The sequence below is a fragment of the Ochotona curzoniae genome, unplaced genomic scaffold (assembly GCF_017591425.1).
Source record: "Ochotona curzoniae isolate NIBS_2020 unplaced genomic scaffold, NIBS_Ocur_1.0 contig_883, whole genome shotgun sequence".
Lineage (NCBI taxonomy): Eukaryota > Metazoa > Chordata > Mammalia > Lagomorpha > Ochotonidae > Ochotona > Ochotona curzoniae.
The window spans coordinates 445401-465531 of record NW_024466599.1 but is presented as its reverse complement, the minus strand read 5'-3'; the positions used below and the strand labels follow the sequence as shown (position 1 = coordinate 465531).

Here is a 20131-nt window from a genome sequence, read left to right as displayed (position 1 = left end):
TGCACATCCATGCCATGTGTGCACACATGCTCGTGTTTACATGCATGTACTTGTGGTCACAGGTATTGATCCGTGCACATGTGCACACACACATGCCAGCAGAACTCACATGGTGTGGGCAGAGCAGTAATGTGGGGTGTCTTGGGGACAGAGGGGGAGTGCCAAGAGTGGGAGCCCCCCGCCCTCTCTCCGCTCTGCTCCCAGCTTTCCTAGGTTAGCTGTGAGCCTTGGTGCTCGGCTCAGGTGCCTCTCCCTGAGGAATCAGTCTCTGTGCTTCCCCCACCCCTCAGTGTGTAGCCCACGGGAGTCACGGTGTGTCGCCCCACCCCCCAGAATAGAAGAGCTGGCCTCGGTGAGGCTCAGTGAGGAGGGAAGGAGGTTGTGCTCCAGAGTGGGCAGCACCACCCCCTTGGGGTGGGTCGGAGTCGGGGCGCCTAGGTGGCTCCCACAACCCACACCCCTAGAACAGTCTCCCTGTGGTCTGGTTGTGCCCACTTTCCTGTTTTTCTGCAGGATGGAGTCCAGGTAACAGAGAGTGGAAAGTTTTACATCAGCCCTGAGGGATTCCTGACCATCAATGATGTGGGGACAGCGGATGCTGGCCGCTACGAGTGTGTTGCCCGGAACACCATTGGCCACGCCTCTGTCAGCATGGTGCTCAGTGTCAGTGGTAAGGCCCACGGGGGTGTTCTGTGCCTGAGCAGACTGCCCGCCACAGCCGGGACACATGGGGCAGGGAGGCTCAGAAACCCAGGGCACCTTCTTGAAGGGACACAGGACAGGGCACTGAGAAGGAAACCCCAACCTTAGAAAGAGACTCCAAGGAAAGAGGAGATCCAGGGCAGCAGCGGTCACCCAGGGAGAGTGTGTCCTTACAGGACCGAGTGTCCACACAGGACCGAGCGTCCACGCCTACAGGGTGTTCTGTTTATGGGCAAAGGCACCGCATGTTGCCAGGATGGGAGCGCGTGGGAGCCTGCTGTTTTGAATGCAGCTCCTGAGGCACAGCGGGTGCCCGTCACACACCTGTATGCCCGGCTGCCCGTCCTCTTGCAGTCCCAGTCCTGCTGCCACGCACCCCAGGAGGCTGCGTGATTGTGTCTGTGCTTGGGTCCCTTGCCACTCTCAGGAAACCCTTGCTCCTGATTCAGCTGCTGCAGCTGCCTGAGGGACCAGCACATGCAAGATCTGTTTGCTGTTTGTCTTTGAATAAGTAAAGCAAAGCATTAAAAATGAGCCATTTCAAGCTTAATGACAGTAGGCCCCCATCATCCCCACCCCATCTGAGCATGTGCACAGTCAGCTCTTGTTGGAGAAACAGACTGTGTTGGACTGCTATGTGCTTTTTGAGGGGACGCAGTGTGCGTGCTGCTGCCTGGGCCGCTGGTGACGTGCACCCTGTGTCTCCCTAGTTCCTGATGTCAGTCGCAATGGGGACCCCTTCGTGGCTACATCCATTGTGGAAGCCATCGCCACAGTGGACAGAGCCATCAACTCCACCCGGACACACCTGTTTGACAGGTATCTTATGACTCCTCATCACTTGGGGAGAGAGAGGCAAGGTCCAGGGGGCATCGTGTGTGCAGATAGGCTCCAAGCCCTAACCTGTGCTGGCTGGAGGAAAAGCCTGCACTGCCAGACATGGGGGTCCCGGGAGTGTGCCCCTCCAGCCAGTCTGGAACGTGCCAGAAGCTGCAGCTGCTCCTTCGGGAGTGTTGTCACCCAGTGGTCTGGCAAACAAGCTGTTGGCTAGCGGCACCCATTGCAAGTCTCAGGTCTATTCTCTGCCGCCTCATTAAAACACGGTCTCTGGTTTTCTGTTTCTAGTGTCTTCTGGTTTTTGTCTGTGTTTTGTTTCTGTTTTCTTGCCTCCCACTTTGGATAAGCCAGGTACGGAGCATCCTGTGGGCACCAGTAGCTGTAGAAAAGTTGGTCGCGTGCTTGTGGGTGTGGAAGCTGCTGACAGGGCTCGCCCGTGTTTTTCCTTCCCTCCCCCAACACGTCAGCCGCCCTCGCTCTCCGAATGACCTGCTGGCCTTGTTCCGGTACCCACGGGACCCCTACACGGTGGAGCAGGCCCGGGCTGGGGAGATATTCGAACGCACGCTGCAGCTCATCCAGGAGCACGTGCAGCACGGCCTGATGGTGGACCTGAACGGCACAAGTAAGGACTCACTGCCCTTGCAGGGCCCTGGGAACACGCACATGGCCCGGCCGCCCTGCTGCCCAGCAGGACCAGGCCTCATGCCCCGTGGGGCTGAGACTGAAGCTGGTCCACCTGCTTGTGGTGCTTATTGCAGGTCCCTGGGGAGTCTCTCTGGTGCCATGCCCCTTAGGGTGCAGCAGATTCCCCCATGCTGAGAGTGTAGACCTGGCATGGCGGGACAGTGAGGGGTGACCCTGCAAGGCAGAGCTAGGTGCCGAAGTGAGAGACTGGTGGGGGTCCCCCTTCTGCTGTGGGGGTGACATGACCTGTCATCTTGATTGCTGTTGGTGCGCCACCGAGGAGATGGCTGTGTGCCACCCCCCCAACGGGAGGTGCTCCACCCCAGCACCTTGGGGTTTCTTGGTTGTCTGTGACCCCCAGGCTCCAGTGGGTGACAAGGAGGAAGGACTGCTCTCGGGGGGCAGGCCAGGCAGGGACCCTGTCGGGCAGAGCCAGGGCACGGGTGCCAGGAGCGCCTTCTCAGATGCCGTCAGCTCAGGCAGCCCATCCCACCTGGTGGGCTGTGTTCTGTGCTGTTGGGCTTCCGTTTAGTCTCCCTGTGCAGAATTGTTTAAAGCGGGAAACACTGGCCTGCGCCCAAGAGTTCGGATGAGGGAGGGACGGGTCTCCAGCACCGTGCCAGCGACCAGCCACCCCCTGCCTTCCAGGTTACCACTACAATGACCTCGTGTCCCCCCAGTACCTGAGCCTCATCGCCAACCTGTCGGGATGCACCGCACACCGGCGCATGGACAACTGTTCCGACATGTGCTTCCACCAGAAGTACCGGACACACGACGGCACCTGCAACAACCTGCAGCACCCCATGTGGGGCGCCTCGCTGACTGCCTTTGAGCGCCTGCTCACCGCGGTCTATGAGAATGGATTCAACACGCCACGGGGCATCAGCCCCCAGCGGCTGTACCACGGGCACGCACTGCCGCTGCCCCGCCTGGTGTCCACCACGCTCATTGGCACGGAGGCCATCACCCCTGATGCGGAGTTCACGCACATGCTTATGCAGTGGGGCCAGTTCCTAGACCATGACTTGGACTCCACAGTGGTGGCCCTGAGCGAGGCCCGCTTCTCTGACGGGCAGCATTGCAGCGTGGCGTGCAGCAACGACCCGCCCTGCTTCTCGGTCGCAATTCCGCCCAGCGACCCCCGGGCCCGCAGCGGCGCCCGCTGCATGTTCTTCGTGCGCTCAAGCCCCGTGTGTGGCAGCGGCATGACCTCGCTGCTCATGAACTCTGTGTACCCGCGGGAGCAGATCAACCAGCTCACGTCCTACATCGACGCCTCCAATGTGTATGGCAGCTCGGAGCACGAGACCCGCAGCATCCGGGACCTGGCCAGCCAGCGGGGCCTGCTGCGCCAGGGCATCGTGCAGAGGTCTGGGAAGCCACTGCTGCCCTTCGCCACAGGGCCGCCCACTGAATGCATGCGGGATGAGAACGAGAGCCCCATCCCCTGTTTCCTGGCCGGGGACCACCGTGCCAACGAGCAGCTGGGCCTGACCAGCATGCACACACTGTGGTTCCGTGAGCACAACCGCATTGCCACCGAGCTGCTGCGCCTGAACCCTCACTGGGACGGAGACACCGTGTACCATGAGACCCGCAAGATCGTGGGGGCCCAGATGCAGCACATCACCTACCAGCACTGGCTGCCCAAGGTGCTGGGTGAGGTAGGCATGAAAATGCTGGGCACGTACTGTGGCTATGACCCTGGCGTCAATGCTGGCATCTTCAATGCCTTTGCCACGGCCGCCTTCAGGTTCGGCCACACGCTCATCAATCCTGTGCTCTACCGGCTGGACGAGAACTTCGAGCCGATCCCGCAGGGCCACCTCCCCTTGCACAAGGCCTTCTTCTCGCCATTCCGCATCGTCAACGAGGGGGGCATCGACCCGCTGCTGCGGGGGCTGTTTGGGGTGGCAGGAAAGATGCGTGTGCCGTCCCAGCTGCTGAACACGGAGCTCACTGAGCGCCTCTTCTCCATGGCACGTGCTGTGGCCCTCGATCTGGCTGCCATCAACATCCAGCGTGGCCGTGACCATGGCATCCCGCCCTACCACGACTACAGGGTCTACTGCAACCTGTCAGCCGCCCACACCTTCGAGGACCTGAAAAATGAGATCAAAAACCCCGAGATCCGGGAGAAACTTCGAAGGTGAGTCTGGGGAGGTCCCCCACCCCCACTGTGGTGTGACATGTGTGGCTGTGTTCAGCTTGTGTTTTGGGGGAACCTGGATGAGAGACACTGATGGACAGCAGGCTAAGAGTGCAGTGCCATTGGAGGACCCAGGAGTCAATGTTGATTGTCACGACTGGCGACCTTTAGTGCCTGCACGCACACCCAGTCTGCCAGCATCAGACCTGAGCTAGAGGTGCGGCTGGGGGTCTGACAGGGCTGTGGAGAGATGAATTGACCGCAGGGAGAATCCCCAGACTCACCCGGGGCACTCTGGGGCTCTGAGCTCCCTGCTTCAGCAGGAGGGAGGGGGCAGATCCTCAGGGCTGCCCACAGAGATCTTGGGGCATCTGCCTACTCTCCCAGGTCATGTGCCCAGTGAGTTGTGGTGCTTTCCTGGAGAGAAGCAGGGCTGAAATGGGAACACTGTGTGGCTACAGCTCTTGGAAGGTCAGGCTGGCCAATGGACAGAGCCACGTAGGCAAGTGCTCCATGGAGGCCGCTAAGAGGGCCCCTGCAGATCCCTCACTCCCAACCTCTTCCTTCATGGGATTCATGTCAACTCCTTAGGGGCAATATGGCGCCTGCCCCGCAGCCTCTGCAGGCCTTGGCTCCATGGGAGAGGTGCGGTCCTTGTTGGTCAGTCCTCAGGTGGCCTGTTTTCACAGGGCTCATTTGGAGAGGACGGTCCATCCTGGCGAGCCTCATCCCTGAGCTTCCCTGGCTAGGGCCTGCCCTTAGCCTTCCAGAGTGGGGTGTTTACTTGTTCTTCATTGCAAGTCCCAGGTCAGTGAACACCATGTCCTGGGAAGCTGGGGCAGCCCAGGGCTCACTGGAAGACGTGGCACTGTCCTGCCACGGAGCTCAGCGGGGCCTCTGTTCCCGTCCAGGCTGACATATACCATGTTCCCAGCCACGTTTTATCAACTACCCTCAAAACAGTTCAGGACAGCGGCCAGCCTTGGAATGGGCAATCCTCATTCCCCGCCCTTCCCCCACCTCCCTTCTGCTTCTGCCAGCAGCAGAGCTGGAGTCAGGCAAGGTGGGGAGCAAAGGACAGACGCCTCCGTCCGCAGCTGTGGGGCGTGGGGCTGTTCCAGAGCTGCACTCACGAACTTGACCCCACTCTGCAGCACCTGGCCGGTCACCGTGTGTTTCTTTGCCGTCACCTTTTGGATATACGGAATGACCTGCCTGCGTGCTCCCTCTCTGGACTCAGAGCCTCCTGGACACCTTGTGGTCACCTTGAGGGCCTGAGCAGGGTTCCAGTCACATCCTGTCCCAGGCCTAGGCCTGTAGCACTGGCTGGGCTGTCCTGGGCTGTCCTGGCAAGACCCGGGAAAGGGCCCGTCTGGAGCCCCAGCACTTGGTGCCGCCAGCCCTGTGTGTCAGGCTTGCCAGGAGAACAGGGCATTGCCTCTGCCTCTCTCAGCACTGAGAAAGAGGCCCTGACTGGCACAACCACCAGGGAGACAGACAGCAGACTTTGTAGGCAAGATGCACACCCAGGAAACCCCAAGCCTCTCAAGCCGTGCTCAGTTCCTATGAGCCACACCCACCTGGAGCCTGGGTTCACTACACATGGCTGACACTGACTAAGACGGTCACCCAGAGACCATACTCTTGGGCACACCTAGAGCCAGAGCTGCACTCCAACTAAATCATAAACTGTTTTACAGTAAAACTTACTCCAGGGACTGGCATGGTGGCATAGCAGGCTAATGACCTTCCTGCAAGCACCAGCATCCCATGTAGGAACAGGTTCTTATCCCAGATGCTCCACGTTTGAGCCAGCTTTCTGCCAATGGCCTGGGAAAGCAGCAGAGGACAATGCAAGTCCTTGGGCTCCTACCCACGTGGGAGACCCGGAAGAAGCACCTGGCTCCAGATTGGCTTGGTTCCAGCACTTTGCAGAGTGAACCAGTGGGATAGAAGATCTCTCTCTTTGTCCTTTTCTCTCTGTAAAAACTTACCTTTCAAATAAAGATAAATCATTTGAATTAAAAAAAAAGAAAAACTTCATAAGGAAAAGACAAACACACTGGCTGGGGAGCCAGGAACAGGGGGACAGGGTAGTTATGAAGGAAGGAAGCATGATGCCTCCAGAGAACACAGCAACCTTCCAGCATTAGATACTGAACTGAAGGAGATCTGTGAAGTGACAGATACAGATCAAAGTAATGATCATGTGGAAACTCAACGAGATGAAAAGCAACATAGATAGACAAAGAACTGAGGAAATCCATGCATGACATCAGGAAAATATTACTAAGGAGGTAGAGCTCCTTAAGAAGAACCAAGTGAAATTTGAGATGAAATTATCAGTGAACTTAAAAATATGACTGAGAATTTGACAGCAGAATAGACCAAGGGGAGGAAAGAATTTCTGACCCTGAGGACAAGACTTTTGGAATCGTTGATCAGGCAAAATAGAAAAGAATTAAAAAGAATGAAGTAAATCTGTGTGAACTATGGGATTCCATTAAGCAACCAAATACTCATATTAAAGGTTTCCTGAAGGAAGAGAAGAAGAAAGAGGCGTTGAGAACCTGCTGAATGAAGTAACAGCTGGAAATCTCCCAGGTCTTGAAAGAGACTTGGACCTCCAGATACAAGAGGCTCAAAGAACCCCAAGTAGATGCAACCAAAAAAGGTCTTCTCCAAGGCGTATTGTCATTAAATTGTCAACTGTTAACGAAAAAAAAAAATGTTAAAAACAGGAACAGAAAAGCACCAAGCTAAATATAAAGGACCAATTATATTCACATCAGACCTCTCACTGGGAACCCCACACCCAGCAGTGGAATGATGTATTCAAGGTCTCAAAAACTTCAGCCAGAATATTATATTTAGCAAAGCTATTCTTTAAAAGAAGAATTAATGTATTTCCCAGATAAGCAAAAACAGAGAGTTTACCACCACCAGGTCAGCCTAAGAAGAAACTGAGTATCCAGCATTAGAACTAAGCATGAAATGTGTCCATGAAATCAACAGGGCAGGTGGAATCACCTCCAGTCAACAACATGATGGGTCTTAGTTCTCGTGTTGAATGGTTAAATTCAGCCAAAAGACTTCTTATCTGAATAGATAAAAAGCCACAGCTTTACTGTATGCCACCTACAAGATTCACGAAGATACACAAGGACTGAACTGAGAGTGAAAGGCTGGGAAGAGACAGGCAGTGGGAAGATGACAGCAAGCAGCCACAGCTACCTTGATCTCAGATAAAGCAGATTATAAATCACAAACTGCAAAAAGAGATAAAGAAGGGCATTATATTTTGATAAACAGTTCATTTCAGCAAGACATGTGAATGATGAATACATGCATATCCAATACGATGTAGCCCAGATAAGCACAGCAAATATTGTTAGACCTAAAGGGAGCGATAGATTGCAATACAGTGATGGTGATTGCAACAGCCCACTCTGATCCAGAGAGAAAATCAATGAAGATGAATCAGTGGTAGAAACATACTCTCCTCGGGCCCCACTTCCGGTATTGCTGCTTAAGCCACCACCTATGGTGCCAGCATCCCATGTCCCCGCCACTCCACTTCTCATCCCGCTTCCTGCTAATGCTGATGGAAAAGCAGTGGAAGATTGTCCACATCCTTGGGCCCCTGCATCCACATGCAAGCCAGGTGGCCGAGCCCTGCCTATTGGGGCCAGGCTGTCTGGGGAGGGAGTCAGCAGAAGACGGTCTGTCCTTCCCTCCTCTTCTCCCTCCCTCCCTCTCTATGCACCCCCTTCCTTCTCCCTCTCCTCTCTTGCTCTCTCTCCCTCTTTGACTTTCAAGCAAGTAAAAAACGTTATCAAGCAAATGGAACAAGCATACGATGAGAATACATACTCTTGTCAGCAAATGCAAGTTTTCTAAGGCAGACTATGTTCATTGCAGCACAATCAGTAATTGCAAAAACATGGAAGCAACCAAAATTCCCATCAGCAGAAGATTGGATAAGAAAGCCTTGGTTCATCTACTCCATGGAATACTACTCAGCTATTAAAAAAAACAAAATGCAGTTCTTTGTGGCTAAATGGGCACAACTGGAAACTATAATGCTAAGGGAAATGAGCGAATCCCAAAAGATTAGATACTACATGTTTGCCTTGATTTAACCTGTAATTTTTTGTTTGGTTGTTTGTTATTTTTTGAACCTGTCATTGATACTGTCTCAACCCAGATGTTTCGAAGAAGGGAACTTGCATTATTTTTAACATATTGTTTACCCAATACTATGTCAATTAATTCCATAATGTTGTATATTGATACTGAGGCCTTGTTGGGGCTTTTAACTGACCGGATCTTTACTCTGTTAGACCTATCTTCAGACCATAGAAGGTCTCCCCAAGAGGCCACTGAACTTATCTGGACAATAAGACGCTGAACTTTATGCTAGGCATGTGTTTGCAAGCAATGAATCTCAACTGAACTTGAACTATGGTTATGCAACAAGGTGGAGGAATCCACCATGGGGGGAGGGGTATGGGAGGGGTGGGGGGAATCCCCAGCGCCTATAAAACTGTACTACATAATACAATGTAAGCAACAATAAAAAAAAAAAAAGAAGTAAAGTAAAGCTAGAAGCCAGCAACAAGAGCAGTAGGACACGCGTACGTTCTTGGAAATCAAATACCATGATAGTGGATGACCAGGGAGTCACTGAGGAAATTAAAGTTAATCAAACTGTCTTGAAATAAATGAAAATGAAAACACAGGATATCAAAACCTATGGGTGAAAGTGAAAGCAGCCATAAGAGGGAGTTTATGTATGAACTTCTTACATTTCAGAAAGGTGTGTCTGTGGCTGGGCTGGGCACGCCATCCCCACGGGGTCTGAGGGAAGGTCATTCCAGATCCATGGTGCATCCTCCCACAGGGGACCAAAGAAGCACACACCCAGAGTAGGGAGACCCAGTGACTCAGTTGTACCCAACCCAGTCCTGACCAGGCAGCCGGGGGTCAGGGGAGCCTGGTTACCCAGCTGCACCCTTCCCAGCCCAGCCCAGTCCTGGCAGGGACAGGAGAGCCTAGTGGTCAGGCTGTACCCCACCCAGCACGGCATAGTCAGCCCTGGCAGGGGCAGGGGAGCCTGGTTACCCAGCTGCACCCTGCCTGGTGCAGACCAGATGGCCCCAAATATTCATGTACTCAGACTGACCTCCCAGTGACCTCCCACAAGTGAAGGCTCAGCATGTGTGCCACCAAACATAAAGGACACCTGTGTGTGTCCCTGTGGGACTGGGGCGCTGTGACGTGCATCAGCTGCTGGTCGGGCCTGCCTACCCGCTGTCGTTCTGTCGCAGCACAGGAGGCGGCCCAGTACTGCTGGTGTGAGCTTCAGGGGAAGGTGCTGGCCTCACAGGACCCGTGTGGAGAGGGCATGTCCCTGTTGCTGGGGGACTGGAAGCACACACTGCTGTGAGATTGGAGGAAGTGGGTGACAACGGGCTACTGAACATGCACTCCTCTTGGCTCAACAGGCTCTTTGTTATTGCAGAAAGTCAGGGTGTCGACAGGCAGTTGTCTCCACAGCTGCTCTCGTGGCTGACAGACACAGACGGTGGAAGAGCTGCCCCGCATGCTTAACGGGGAAGGATGGCTCAAGCTCCCTACTCTGGGTATCCAGGCTTTGCTAGAGTCCTATAAACAGTTTGCATTTTATATACGGAAGGAATGTTAGGAGCAGGTGTTGAGAGTGAAGTAGATGCGTGCTTCAAGGGAATACAAAGGGTGATGATGTGACGCCGGCTGTGTGTGCTGCCCGTGGGTGCCAGGATGACCAGTGTGCCCTCGCCTTGCAGGCTCTATGGCTCCCCACTCAACATCGACCTGTTCCCGGCCCTCATGGTGGAGGACTTGATCCCTGGAAGCCGCCTGGGCCCCACCCTCATGTGCCTGCTCAGCTCCCAATTTAAGCGCCTCCGAGACGGGGACAGGTAAAGCCAGAGCCCTACGTGGGGGCAGGGGTCAGCCTGGCTCGGACCTTAGGCCTTTGAGGGCCTTGCGCTTGTGGCCAGGTTGGGTTTCATTTTCAGGGTGGTGAGAGAAAGGTCTGCTCACTGCTTCCCAGCTCAGACAGGCTGCCCGTGGGGCAGGGTTTCTCTTGTGACCTGTCGGCACTCGCCTGTGTTCATTCCAAAGGCAGAGAACAGAGACACGTGAGGAAAGGCGGGGACAAGGCCTTCCACCTGCCATTCCACGCTGCACCAGCCTGCAGCCAGCCTGGGCTGGGCCCTGCTGAGGCCACAAGCCAGCAAGCAACGCAGGGTGGCAGGGACCCCAGCACTCAGCCTCCACGCGCTGCCCTGCAGGGGGCCTTGACGGGATGTGGGCCAGGTGCTCTGCTCTAGGAGGGCACAGGACATGGTGCCCCAGATAGTGGCTTGGCCCCAGCAACAGATGCCCCTCCCTGGGACGGTGATGCCGCCATGTGTGGCCCATGGCCTCTATTAGCCAGGAGAATGAATACTGCCTTGCATTTCATGTCCTGTTTTAAGGGAAGGCCCCCTGAGCCATATGTGGGTGCTGACAAAGCTGGCTGAGCTCTCCATGACCTGTGGGTCCCTGCCCGCCTCTAATCCTGTCCCATTCTGTTGGCTGCAGGCTGTGGTATGAAAACCCGGGGGTGCTATCCCCTGCCCAGCTGACGCAGATCAGGCAGACGTCGCTGGCCCGGATCCTGTGCGACAACGCAGACAACATCACCCGTGTGCAGAGGGACGTGTTCCGGGTGGCAGAATTCCCACATGGCTACAGCAGCTGCGAGGACATCCCCAAGGTGGACCTCCGGGTATGGCAGGATTGCTGCGAAGGTAGGTGAGGCCCCGCCATGCCCTCTGCTGGGTCTGAAAAGGCAGCCACACACTGCCCCATGCTGGCTCTGCAGCCGCGCATGCCTGTCAAGGGAAGAGGCCGTGGGGGCGGGGGAGCATGCCCCTCTTGTGTGGGAGGCCCAGCTGTGCCTCATGACAGCCTTGGCGTCTCCTGTCTCTCCACAGCGCCCTAGCAGGGCCACCAGGTTGTCAGATCCATCCTGAGGACCTGGTGTATGTCTGAGGCGAGCTGTTCCCCTGCACCCATGGGTGAGGGGCAAGTGTAGGCATGGTCTGTGTCCTCTGTCCATCCATCTTGGCTCATGGAGGGGCAATGGTGCCTGCCCATTGGCCTCAGCCCCCACTGCCACCCCCGCAAGGTTCAGGTGCTGGAGCCGTGTTTGCGTTTCTGAGTCCCACCCAGGATTGGTTCAGTTCGGTCTCCATTTTCTGATGGGTGGATGTCGGTTTCTGCTGACCGGAGCCCCCGTGGCCTCGCACTGGGCAGGGTAAGGCTGACAGCCTGACCGTGACCGGGCCTTCCTGTGTGTGCAGGAATACCGTCTCGCGCGCATGCCACACGTGCTGTGGATACATGCGCTGATGAAAGCTGCACGTGCTGCATGCCCCGTTTTTCAGATCCTGTCACGTGATTGTGATTTTCCCACTGCATTGTGGGAAATCCATATCCATTTAGTTGGCTCTTGCTTTCTTCTCACTGGTTCACTTCCACAAACTGATTTTCCTCAAACATGGCAGAGGGTTTTTTTCTGTGAGCCTTCCCCCCTCCTCGCCAAGCTGTAGCCACCAGCTTCTTAGACCCTCCTTAGGTGTCTAGGCTAGCACTGAAGGCATTCCTTCTGGGTCCTTCCCCCTGGAAGCAGCAGGGATGCCCTGAACTGACCAGGCACCAGTGATGTTCTGAGCACTTTACCAAAGGCCTCCGGGTGGTGCCGTCCCTCGGTCGGTGCAGCATTTCACACGCCGGACACACTGCGCTCAGCCTGCCATCTCTGGTGTGTGTATCTGAGTGTGACGCCTGCGCATGTGTGTGAGCCACTCAGGCAGCTGCTTCTCAGGCCCAGTGTTTGATGTGTGACTTCCTGCTGCAGATCCGTGAGTCCGGCACACACCTACCTGCCCGCAGCTTTGCAATCCCTGACTGCAGACAGGCCCGCGGGGGGGGGCCCACTTGGAGTGGCTTGGATCCAGACCTCTTCTGCTTCTTGCAGATGAGCCTCCTGGAGCAGGCTAAGGCTCAAGCATGTGGGACCCTGGCTGGAGCCTAGGGCTCCTGCCTTCAGCCCAACTCAGCCCCAGCGGTTGCAGGCATCTGGATGAGCCAGTAGACTACAGAAGCGCTGAGGGCCTTCAGGTCCAGGCATCTCCGTGTCCACACCACCCAGTGCTGGCTGGAGGCTGCGCTGCCCAGGAAGGCCAGATGTCAGGAGCATCAGGGTAGACATGGCCAGCCCTGACCCCGTGCATGAGATGAGCTGGCCAGAACATTGCCAGCAAGGCAGGCCCATCCTAGGGGGCTCTTGGGCTCATGGCACAGGATGGCCCTGGGTTGACCCCACCTGTCTCCCTGCCCAAGGCCTGGGTGGAGATGGTTGTCACTGGACTTGGCAGGTGCAGGGAAGCGTCCAGGCCACCAAGGGTCTTGGTGTGTGATACCATGTGGGAGTTGGTGAGAACAGAGCCTCTGAGGGTGCTCATGCTGCACAGGAAGTTGGGAGTGACAGAGAACAGAGGCCAGTGTGGCCACTGCCATGTTCCTCCTATGCCTTACTGCTCCTGGGGTTCCTGCCTGGAGGCCTGATGCCTGCAGATCTGTGCCAGGTCTTTCCTGGGTGAAGAGGAGGGCTGACACTAGGACAGCATGGGGCAGATGATGGAGATGTGGCCCTAAAGGGCCTGCTACCAGGTGGACACATGCTGAGGCACTGCTGCAGGGTGGGCACTGAGGGCAGGCATGGGCTCCAGTGCCATGTCGGTCACTGTCTGATGTGAGGAGACCTAATCAGGATTACAGCAGCTCAGCCTTCATACTTTGCTTACAGACTGCAGGACCAGAGGGCAGTTCAACGCCTTCTCCTACCACTTCCGCGGCCGCCGGGCTCTGGAGTACAGCTACCAGGAGGATGAGCCATTGTTGAGCGCCAGGCCACATGGGTCCCTCAGGTAAGGGGGCAGATGGTGGCCCCCTGCCTGAGATATGGCCACAGTGTGCAGGCGGGGACTGTGCCAGAGCTCCTGGACGAGGGTGGCTGCCGCTGGCACCATGCTAGGTCAGCTGTGCGCTCAGCAGTGGCCACTCTGGACACGTATAGCATCTGTTCCAGGGGCGGGGACACTCGAGCACAATGGATTGGCCCAGCTGCCACCTGCCCAGATGGCCCCTCACTCTGTGCTTTATTTGTAGCCACAGTGTCGGGAAACATGGCCAGCACCTGGGCAATGCCACGTCTTCCTCCCACGAGCACTCCCAGGCACTAGGGACAAATGACTTCAGAGACTTCGTCCTGGAGATGCAGAAGACCATCACAGGCCTCAGGAGACAGGTGAGGACCGTCCATGTCTGTACGCGCCTGCTGGCCCAGGCACCGTGACACCACGGCCTGCGGGATGGTCGAGTGGGGCTGCCTGGCGATGAGGGCTGGCCTGGAAAGCGGGGCCTCCCAGTGTGCCTGCACTGCCTTGTGTGCACTGCACTCCCTGTGTGTCTGTGAGGAGTGAGGACACACCCACCCCTGTAGAGGTGACTTCACCGTGATGACCGTGGTCATGTCCATGTCTCATGAGGCCTCAGGAGTCCCGAGGCCCTGTCTCTTCGGGGTTTCAACTAGAAGGTTCTAAGACTCAGAGGACAGAAATGACCAGGACCCCTCAGAACCCAGCTTAAATGGCTGCTGTCCCCAAGTGGGGCTATCCTAGTGTGTGGTGCAATGTGGCCCTCCCTTACGCCGCTCGGGGAGCATGTCCATGGCTGAGCCGGGGATGTCACTTGAGGCTCTTTTGTGGCTTAGCAGGGTTAATGAGAAGAGCGGGGAGGCTGTGGGTGGCAGCAATCCAAGGCCATGGCTTCCCGCAGCCAGGAAGTCACCTGTTCCTGGACAGTGCGGAGTAACTGCGCATGGGCAGCCGCTGGCTCCAGTTGCTGCTCCATTCGGTGGTTACCTCCTGCCCCAGGCAGCATCCTGGACTGGGGCAGAGCTGGTCCTGGCAGGTCTGTGTGCCCCTCCCCATGCCAGCCTGCCCCTGTGCCATGGACCTCAGGGCCCATCAGCCTCCCTGGCCTTGTCTGTTTGGGCTGGACAGAGGGAGAGCCTGCCTCCCCTATCCCTTTGTGCAGGGGAGGCTGGGCATGGGGTGTTGTTTAGGGGCTCTGCCTCCAGAGAGTCCTTGGTTGGCTAAGGACAGCTTGGCACTGGCGGGAGTCATTGGCACTTTGGATTGCAGATGTGCAATGTATTGGCATCTGACCTCCTGCCACCCCACCCCTGGGAGAACAGCAGCTCTTCTTCCTGGGTTTTGGGGAGTGGTGGTTGGCACTGCTGACTGGTGTGCCCACTGCTCAGCAGGCCAACCGTCCTGTGAGGAAGCTGTTCCTCCACTCTGAACCCTGTGCGGCAGCAGCTGCTCTCTCTCCAGAGCACTGAGGTCTGTCATGTGCTTTGCCACAGATAAAGAACCTTGAGTCCCGGCTCAGCACCACGGAGTGCGTGGACGCCCACGGTGATTCTCACGCCAATGGCACCAAGTGGAAGGCAGACTTGTGCACGGCGTGTGAGTGCAGAGTGAGTACTGGGCTGGCCCCCTTGAGCCCCTGGCTCTCCCCACCATCCACCCGTGCCAGCTGCCTGCAGAGGGTGCTAGCCTGGTGTGTGCACCCTGGGATGGGGCTTAGGCAGCATCCTGGACTGGGGCAGAGCTGGACCTGGCAGGGTCTATGTGCCCCTCCCCATGCCAGCCTGCCCCTGTGCCATGGACCTCAGGGCCCGTCAGCCTCCCTGGCCTTGTCTGTTTGGGCTGGACAGAGGGAGAGCCTGCCTCTCCATCCCTGCTCTGTTCCTTCCCAGTGGGAACTGGTACAGGGTGCGAGAGGATGGAGGCCTTGACCCACCGCCACCAAGTGGGAAGACAGTGGGAAGGGCTGGAGGGACAGGAGTCTTAGTGCAGGTTTGTCTGCCACCATCACACAGCACACTCGCTGCCTTGTTCTGGTCCTGCACCCAGGCCTAGTGTTTGCAGCCAGGCAGGGATCCAGGTGAGAAGGGCACCATGGTGGGCCCTACAGCTATCCCAGGCAGTAATGGTATCACCGTCTGTCACACAGGATGGGCAGGTGACCTGCTTCGTGGAAGCTTGCCCACCAGCCTCCTGTGCAACTCCTGTGAAAACCGAAGATGCCTGCTGCCCGCTCTGCCTAGAGAAGACAGCCGAGGACAGGCCCTAGGCTCCTGCCGGGCTCCGCGGGGTCTGTCTGCGGCAGCCATGAGCTCAGGCGACCGGCCAGGGTGCCACAGCCCATGGGGATGTCCAGGACTCGCTGTCCCAGGACCACGTCCGACTGGTGCCACTGCAGGAGGCGCAGAGGCAGGCAGGTGTCCCCGTTGTGTGGCTGGTTTCTCAGGTTCTTATTTAATTCTTTAAAAGGAAGAATTGGTGCTACTATTAAATTGCACAGTTCAATCATCCGGGCCCTTAAGTTGGCCTTTTCCTGTATACACCGTTTCTTTTTAAACAAAACAGGGGCTCCGCAGTCAGCTGTGCCTGACTCTGGCCAAGTACTGACCAATGGGTAGGGCCTACAGGCCCACAGAAGCCCAGGCCACGCCACTCGCCATGTCTAAAAACAAAACCAGTGTTTGGCAGATGGGCCTGAATGTGTCAGCTCATGTCCCGGGCCATGGTCTCCACGGCGTGACTCAGGCCCCCCAGCCCCAGCCAACACTCTCCCTCGGTCCCCTGGCTGTCAGCTTGCGATCACCCGACACTCCCCTGCCCCTACTCAGACCTGTCCCACCCTGGGCTGCATCAGCTCCTTGCATGCCTGCCTGCCATGGTGTGAACCACACTTGCACATACATGTCCTGCCTGGCTATGAACCAACTGTGAAGCCATGACCCCAGTTCCATCCACCACCCTGAGTGGCGCTGTCCCCGTGGCTTGAGGCTCTGTTCCTGGCAGCTCCCAATCCTCTGATGGGTGGGAGAAAGCTGAATGTGGGGGACTTGGGGAGAGTGTTCCTTGACGGGGCCCCATACCTCAGCTGTACTTCTTAAATGCACGAGGCGCCCACTGTTCAGGCTCAGATAGGACAGGAAACTCACTTCTATGCAAAAGTAGTTTTAGAATCCAGTGTTCCCACCTCAGTTCCCTGCAACTTCACCCAGACTTTGCCTTGATCCTCTAAAAACAGCAGTTATGTGCCCCTGGACATGTGTGTTACACGCAGGCTGAGTGCGGGGCTCAACGGGGCCATACTTGGCACCCCAGGGTCCCTCACCTGCTCTGTACACGGTCTATGTCCTCCTCACAGAGCACCATGAGGCTGACACGGGTACAGGGCAAAGGCCACTTGCCAGCTAGCCCCTCTGCACCTGGGACTCCTTTCCAAGTCAGTCCATGTGCAGCCATTCAATTTAGGGACCAGTTTCTGCAAACTGAGAAATGGGTCTGCTTGTCTGAGGCTTGACGTCCGTGTACACTGCTCTGGTGTCTAGACGAGCCAGTTCTGCCTCATGGAAGCTGTGTGCCCGGGGGGCATGCACGTGGCCTGAGCACCTGCCAGGAACTGACTGACCCACAGTCAAGTCCCATCCGTCAAAACCAAGTGCCCAAAGTTGCCAGTTGGATACCCGCCTGACAGTCCAGTGGCAGGCACAGCCAGGACAGCCTTGCAACCACTCAGCGAGGCCGCTGGAACATGAGGTGTACATATTTATTCACTTTCCTAACCTGCTAATGCTTTTGTTATGTTCGTTGTATGCAGTATGTTACCAAAGAAATGTCTGTGCTATAATAACACTGCCTGGTCAAATAAATGACGCGTTTTCAGATGGAGGTGTCTTCCTTTCCCCACCTTCCACAAGGCACGGGCCAAGCATGCCCAGGTGAGCGTGGGCGCTAAGCCAGGAGCAGGTGCGAGGGAGAGACCCTGAGGGTCCCCAGCCCTGGTGAGGCAGTGCGCAGAGCAGGGCAGAAGGGACTGGTGAGCTGGGCTCCCGGGACAGCTGTGGCATCTGAAGCTAACCCTCAGCCGAGAGGGCAGGCTGTCCGCCTACACTGATGTCTTCCTTGGAGAGGCGTCCCCTGAAGAACCAAAAGGGGTGTCCCCACCACGAATGTGTGCTCAGCTTGGTTCTGTGGCTAGAAGTGTGAACACGTGTGGCAGCCCCTGCTGCAGGAGGGGGTGGGGGCTGGAGGGGCTTCTGAGGCAGGCTGAGAAGAAAATACACCATCGGGGCAGAGTGAAACGGAACTGCCTGGTCAGCTCAGGGTTCGGGTGGGAGACGGAGCCACTTCCCCTGCCTAAGCTGGTGGGAGAGCAACTGGGCAGCCGCTCTGCTCCTGCCCTTCTCAGAGTGACACCATCACATTGACATCTGTGCAGGAAAACAGCTCCGTCCTGCTTGATGCCCACGGGGGTGAGAGCTGCTGCTGGCCGAGCTGTGTGTGTGAACTCTCCGGGTACTGGGACAAAGCTCCCATGAGGTCTCCATGGGCAGACCCAGTGCCCTCCAGGTTCATGGTTACCCTCGCAACAGCCTGGACATGGTAGCAGCTGGCACAACCGAAGTTGCCAAGTTCAAGGTACTCCAGTAGTGACTGCCTCTGTGTCTAACAGCTAACAGCCGCTCATCTCTGCTCCCTTGGCGCCTGTGCGTCCCTTGTCCGAGGGGCCGCATCCAGGAGGCAGCCACCCTCTTCCCAGCACATCTGCAGTCTCCCTCAAGAACTTTGCCAGGAAGCCGTGCCACTCAGGCGGGTGGGGTTGCTGCGGGGAGGGGCACTCCTCTCTGGGGGCAGGGCAGGCCAGGATGGGGCGGAGTCTGACATCAGGCATCTTGAGTACCACAGTCATTTCCATTGTGTGTTACCAAAACCAGATGCCTCCTGATGGTGAGTCAATGTTCACGGCCCCAGCGACATTGCTGCATGAGGTTACCGCTGCGGCTGCTGCCTGCCCCGCACCTTGCAGGCTGCTCCTGGGGAACTTGCTCAGAGTGGCCAGCAGGTCACTTCTCACGTCTGGGACTCATGGTGCAGGGAGGCACGGACAAGAAGAAGGAGTGCGGTGCCCCCGAGCACGAGGCCTGGCTGCCCAGAAAGGCCCCAGCATGGCAGGCTGCTCAGGCTGTGCTGTCCCCCACTTCCCCAACGCAGCTCTGGCTGTCTTCCCCAAGTCTGCATGTCAGTGTCTCATGTCCACAGGTAAAGGCTGGGCCCTGTGCCCATGGCAAGCACCACCTCACGTCCCCACTCACCCTGCTCGAGGTAGTGGGGTGTTGAATGTTGTGTTTTCTGATGAGCAGGTATGTTCTCCAGACTGACTGGGTATGGGTCAGTTACTGAGCGGGTGTGGGCTAGATACTAATTGGATGTGAGAAAAATTCTGTGTATGAGTTTTTTACGAGGTCGGTGTGGTCTGGACCTGACTGGTTACGAAGAAATGCTCACTGGGTCTGGACGGGAAATTGTCCATCTGCCAGATACATAAGGACAAGGACACGGTGCTGTGAATCCTGTTGCATCACGCACCTGCCGGCTGTGCCTGGGATGCGGGGACCACTGCTTCCTGCCTCGGCTGTTTTGCACTGAGCATCCTGGGCCTCTGCCTGACAACCACAAAGGTGCTTGAGGCCGACACAAGGAGGCCACCTGTGTGGGCGTGAGCAGAGACGCAGGCACCACAAGACCTGGGCCTGACACTGACGTGTGTGCGTTTTCTGAAAAGGATAGCGGGAGGACTCGCACCCAGATCTCAGGCATCATGACGTCAGCACAGTCAGGACCAGGGAAAGTCTGGAGGGGCCACTATGCAGCCCGTTAACTGTTGACACCCGGCGACACGAGCGTGTCGGGGCAAGTGAAGCAAGGCAAAAACTCCACCTTCTTTAGGCATCTTATCACACAGAGATTTGAGCTGGACCTGCTTGTGCTTGGAAACCAAAGCAGCAGAGTGAGCTCTGGATGGCGCTGGGATGTGAGGAGGTGGACGGACTGGGAGGCAGTGAGGGTCCAGGTGAGAAGGAGAGCCGGGAAAGACTCGGCTCAGGACCCACAAGGCACACGTCTCCTGAGAAGCAGCCTTTGTGGAGGTACTGACCCCGCTCCCCTGAGGTTCCTGTTGCGTCACAAAGCTAGCAGAGATGTGGTTACCACTCATAGCACCTACTGGCTTGGTTATCACAAGAACCTGGTCGGATTACAGCGTCAGCCTCCAAGGGCATCGTCCTCGCTCGCTCGCTGACCATGGCTGCTGTGTCTGCCCCATCTATGCTTACAGTCACCACCTTCATCATCACCACTCACACCCGTGTCTGATTTCTCCTCTCGGAGACCCCCCAGAATGCTGTGGCAGGTGGTCTGGCTTTGCTCACCGCAGCCACACCAGAGGCAGCACAGTGAAGCACACTAATCAAGTGTCTGTGCTGCAGAAACGAGGCCATATTGCCAGGCGTCCGCACATGCATGTCCCTGAGCAGGTGAGAGGCCTCTGCACCTGGCACCCCTCGGGAATAAAGGGGTGGACAGGTGGGACAGCACCGGCCAGGGGTGCTGTGCTGGGGGCAGGTGGACTCCCCCTCACACCTACCTGGGGGCAGCAGACAGCATTTCCGGCTGGGACCTGCAGGGGCTTGGGGCAGTTCTGCACCCTGCCTCTCCCAGCGAGACACAGTGGGAC

General features: G+C 56.9%; 1 protein-coding gene across 1 annotated transcript in view; it reads left to right on the top strand.

Annotated features, from left to right (window-relative positions):
• PXDN (peroxidasin) overlaps positions 1-15676 on the top strand; it is a 57685-nt gene extending 42009 nt beyond the window's left edge. Inside the window, exons 14-23 of the mRNA XM_040993905.1 lie at positions 514-670; positions 1413-1521; positions 2007-2164; positions 2875-4378; positions 10207-10341; positions 11009-11217; positions 13281-13401; positions 13649-13781; positions 14904-15017; positions 15557-15676. Coding sequence (XP_040849839.1) covers positions 514-670; positions 1413-1521; positions 2007-2164; positions 2875-4378; positions 10207-10341; positions 11009-11217; positions 13281-13401; positions 13649-13781; positions 14904-15017; positions 15557-15676 — 2760 coding nt within the window. The remainder of the gene's footprint in view (positions 1-513; positions 671-1412; positions 1522-2006; positions 2165-2874; positions 4379-10206; positions 10342-11008; positions 11218-13280; positions 13402-13648; positions 13782-14903; positions 15018-15556) is intronic.
• Positions 15677-20131: the final 4455 nt, after the last annotated feature.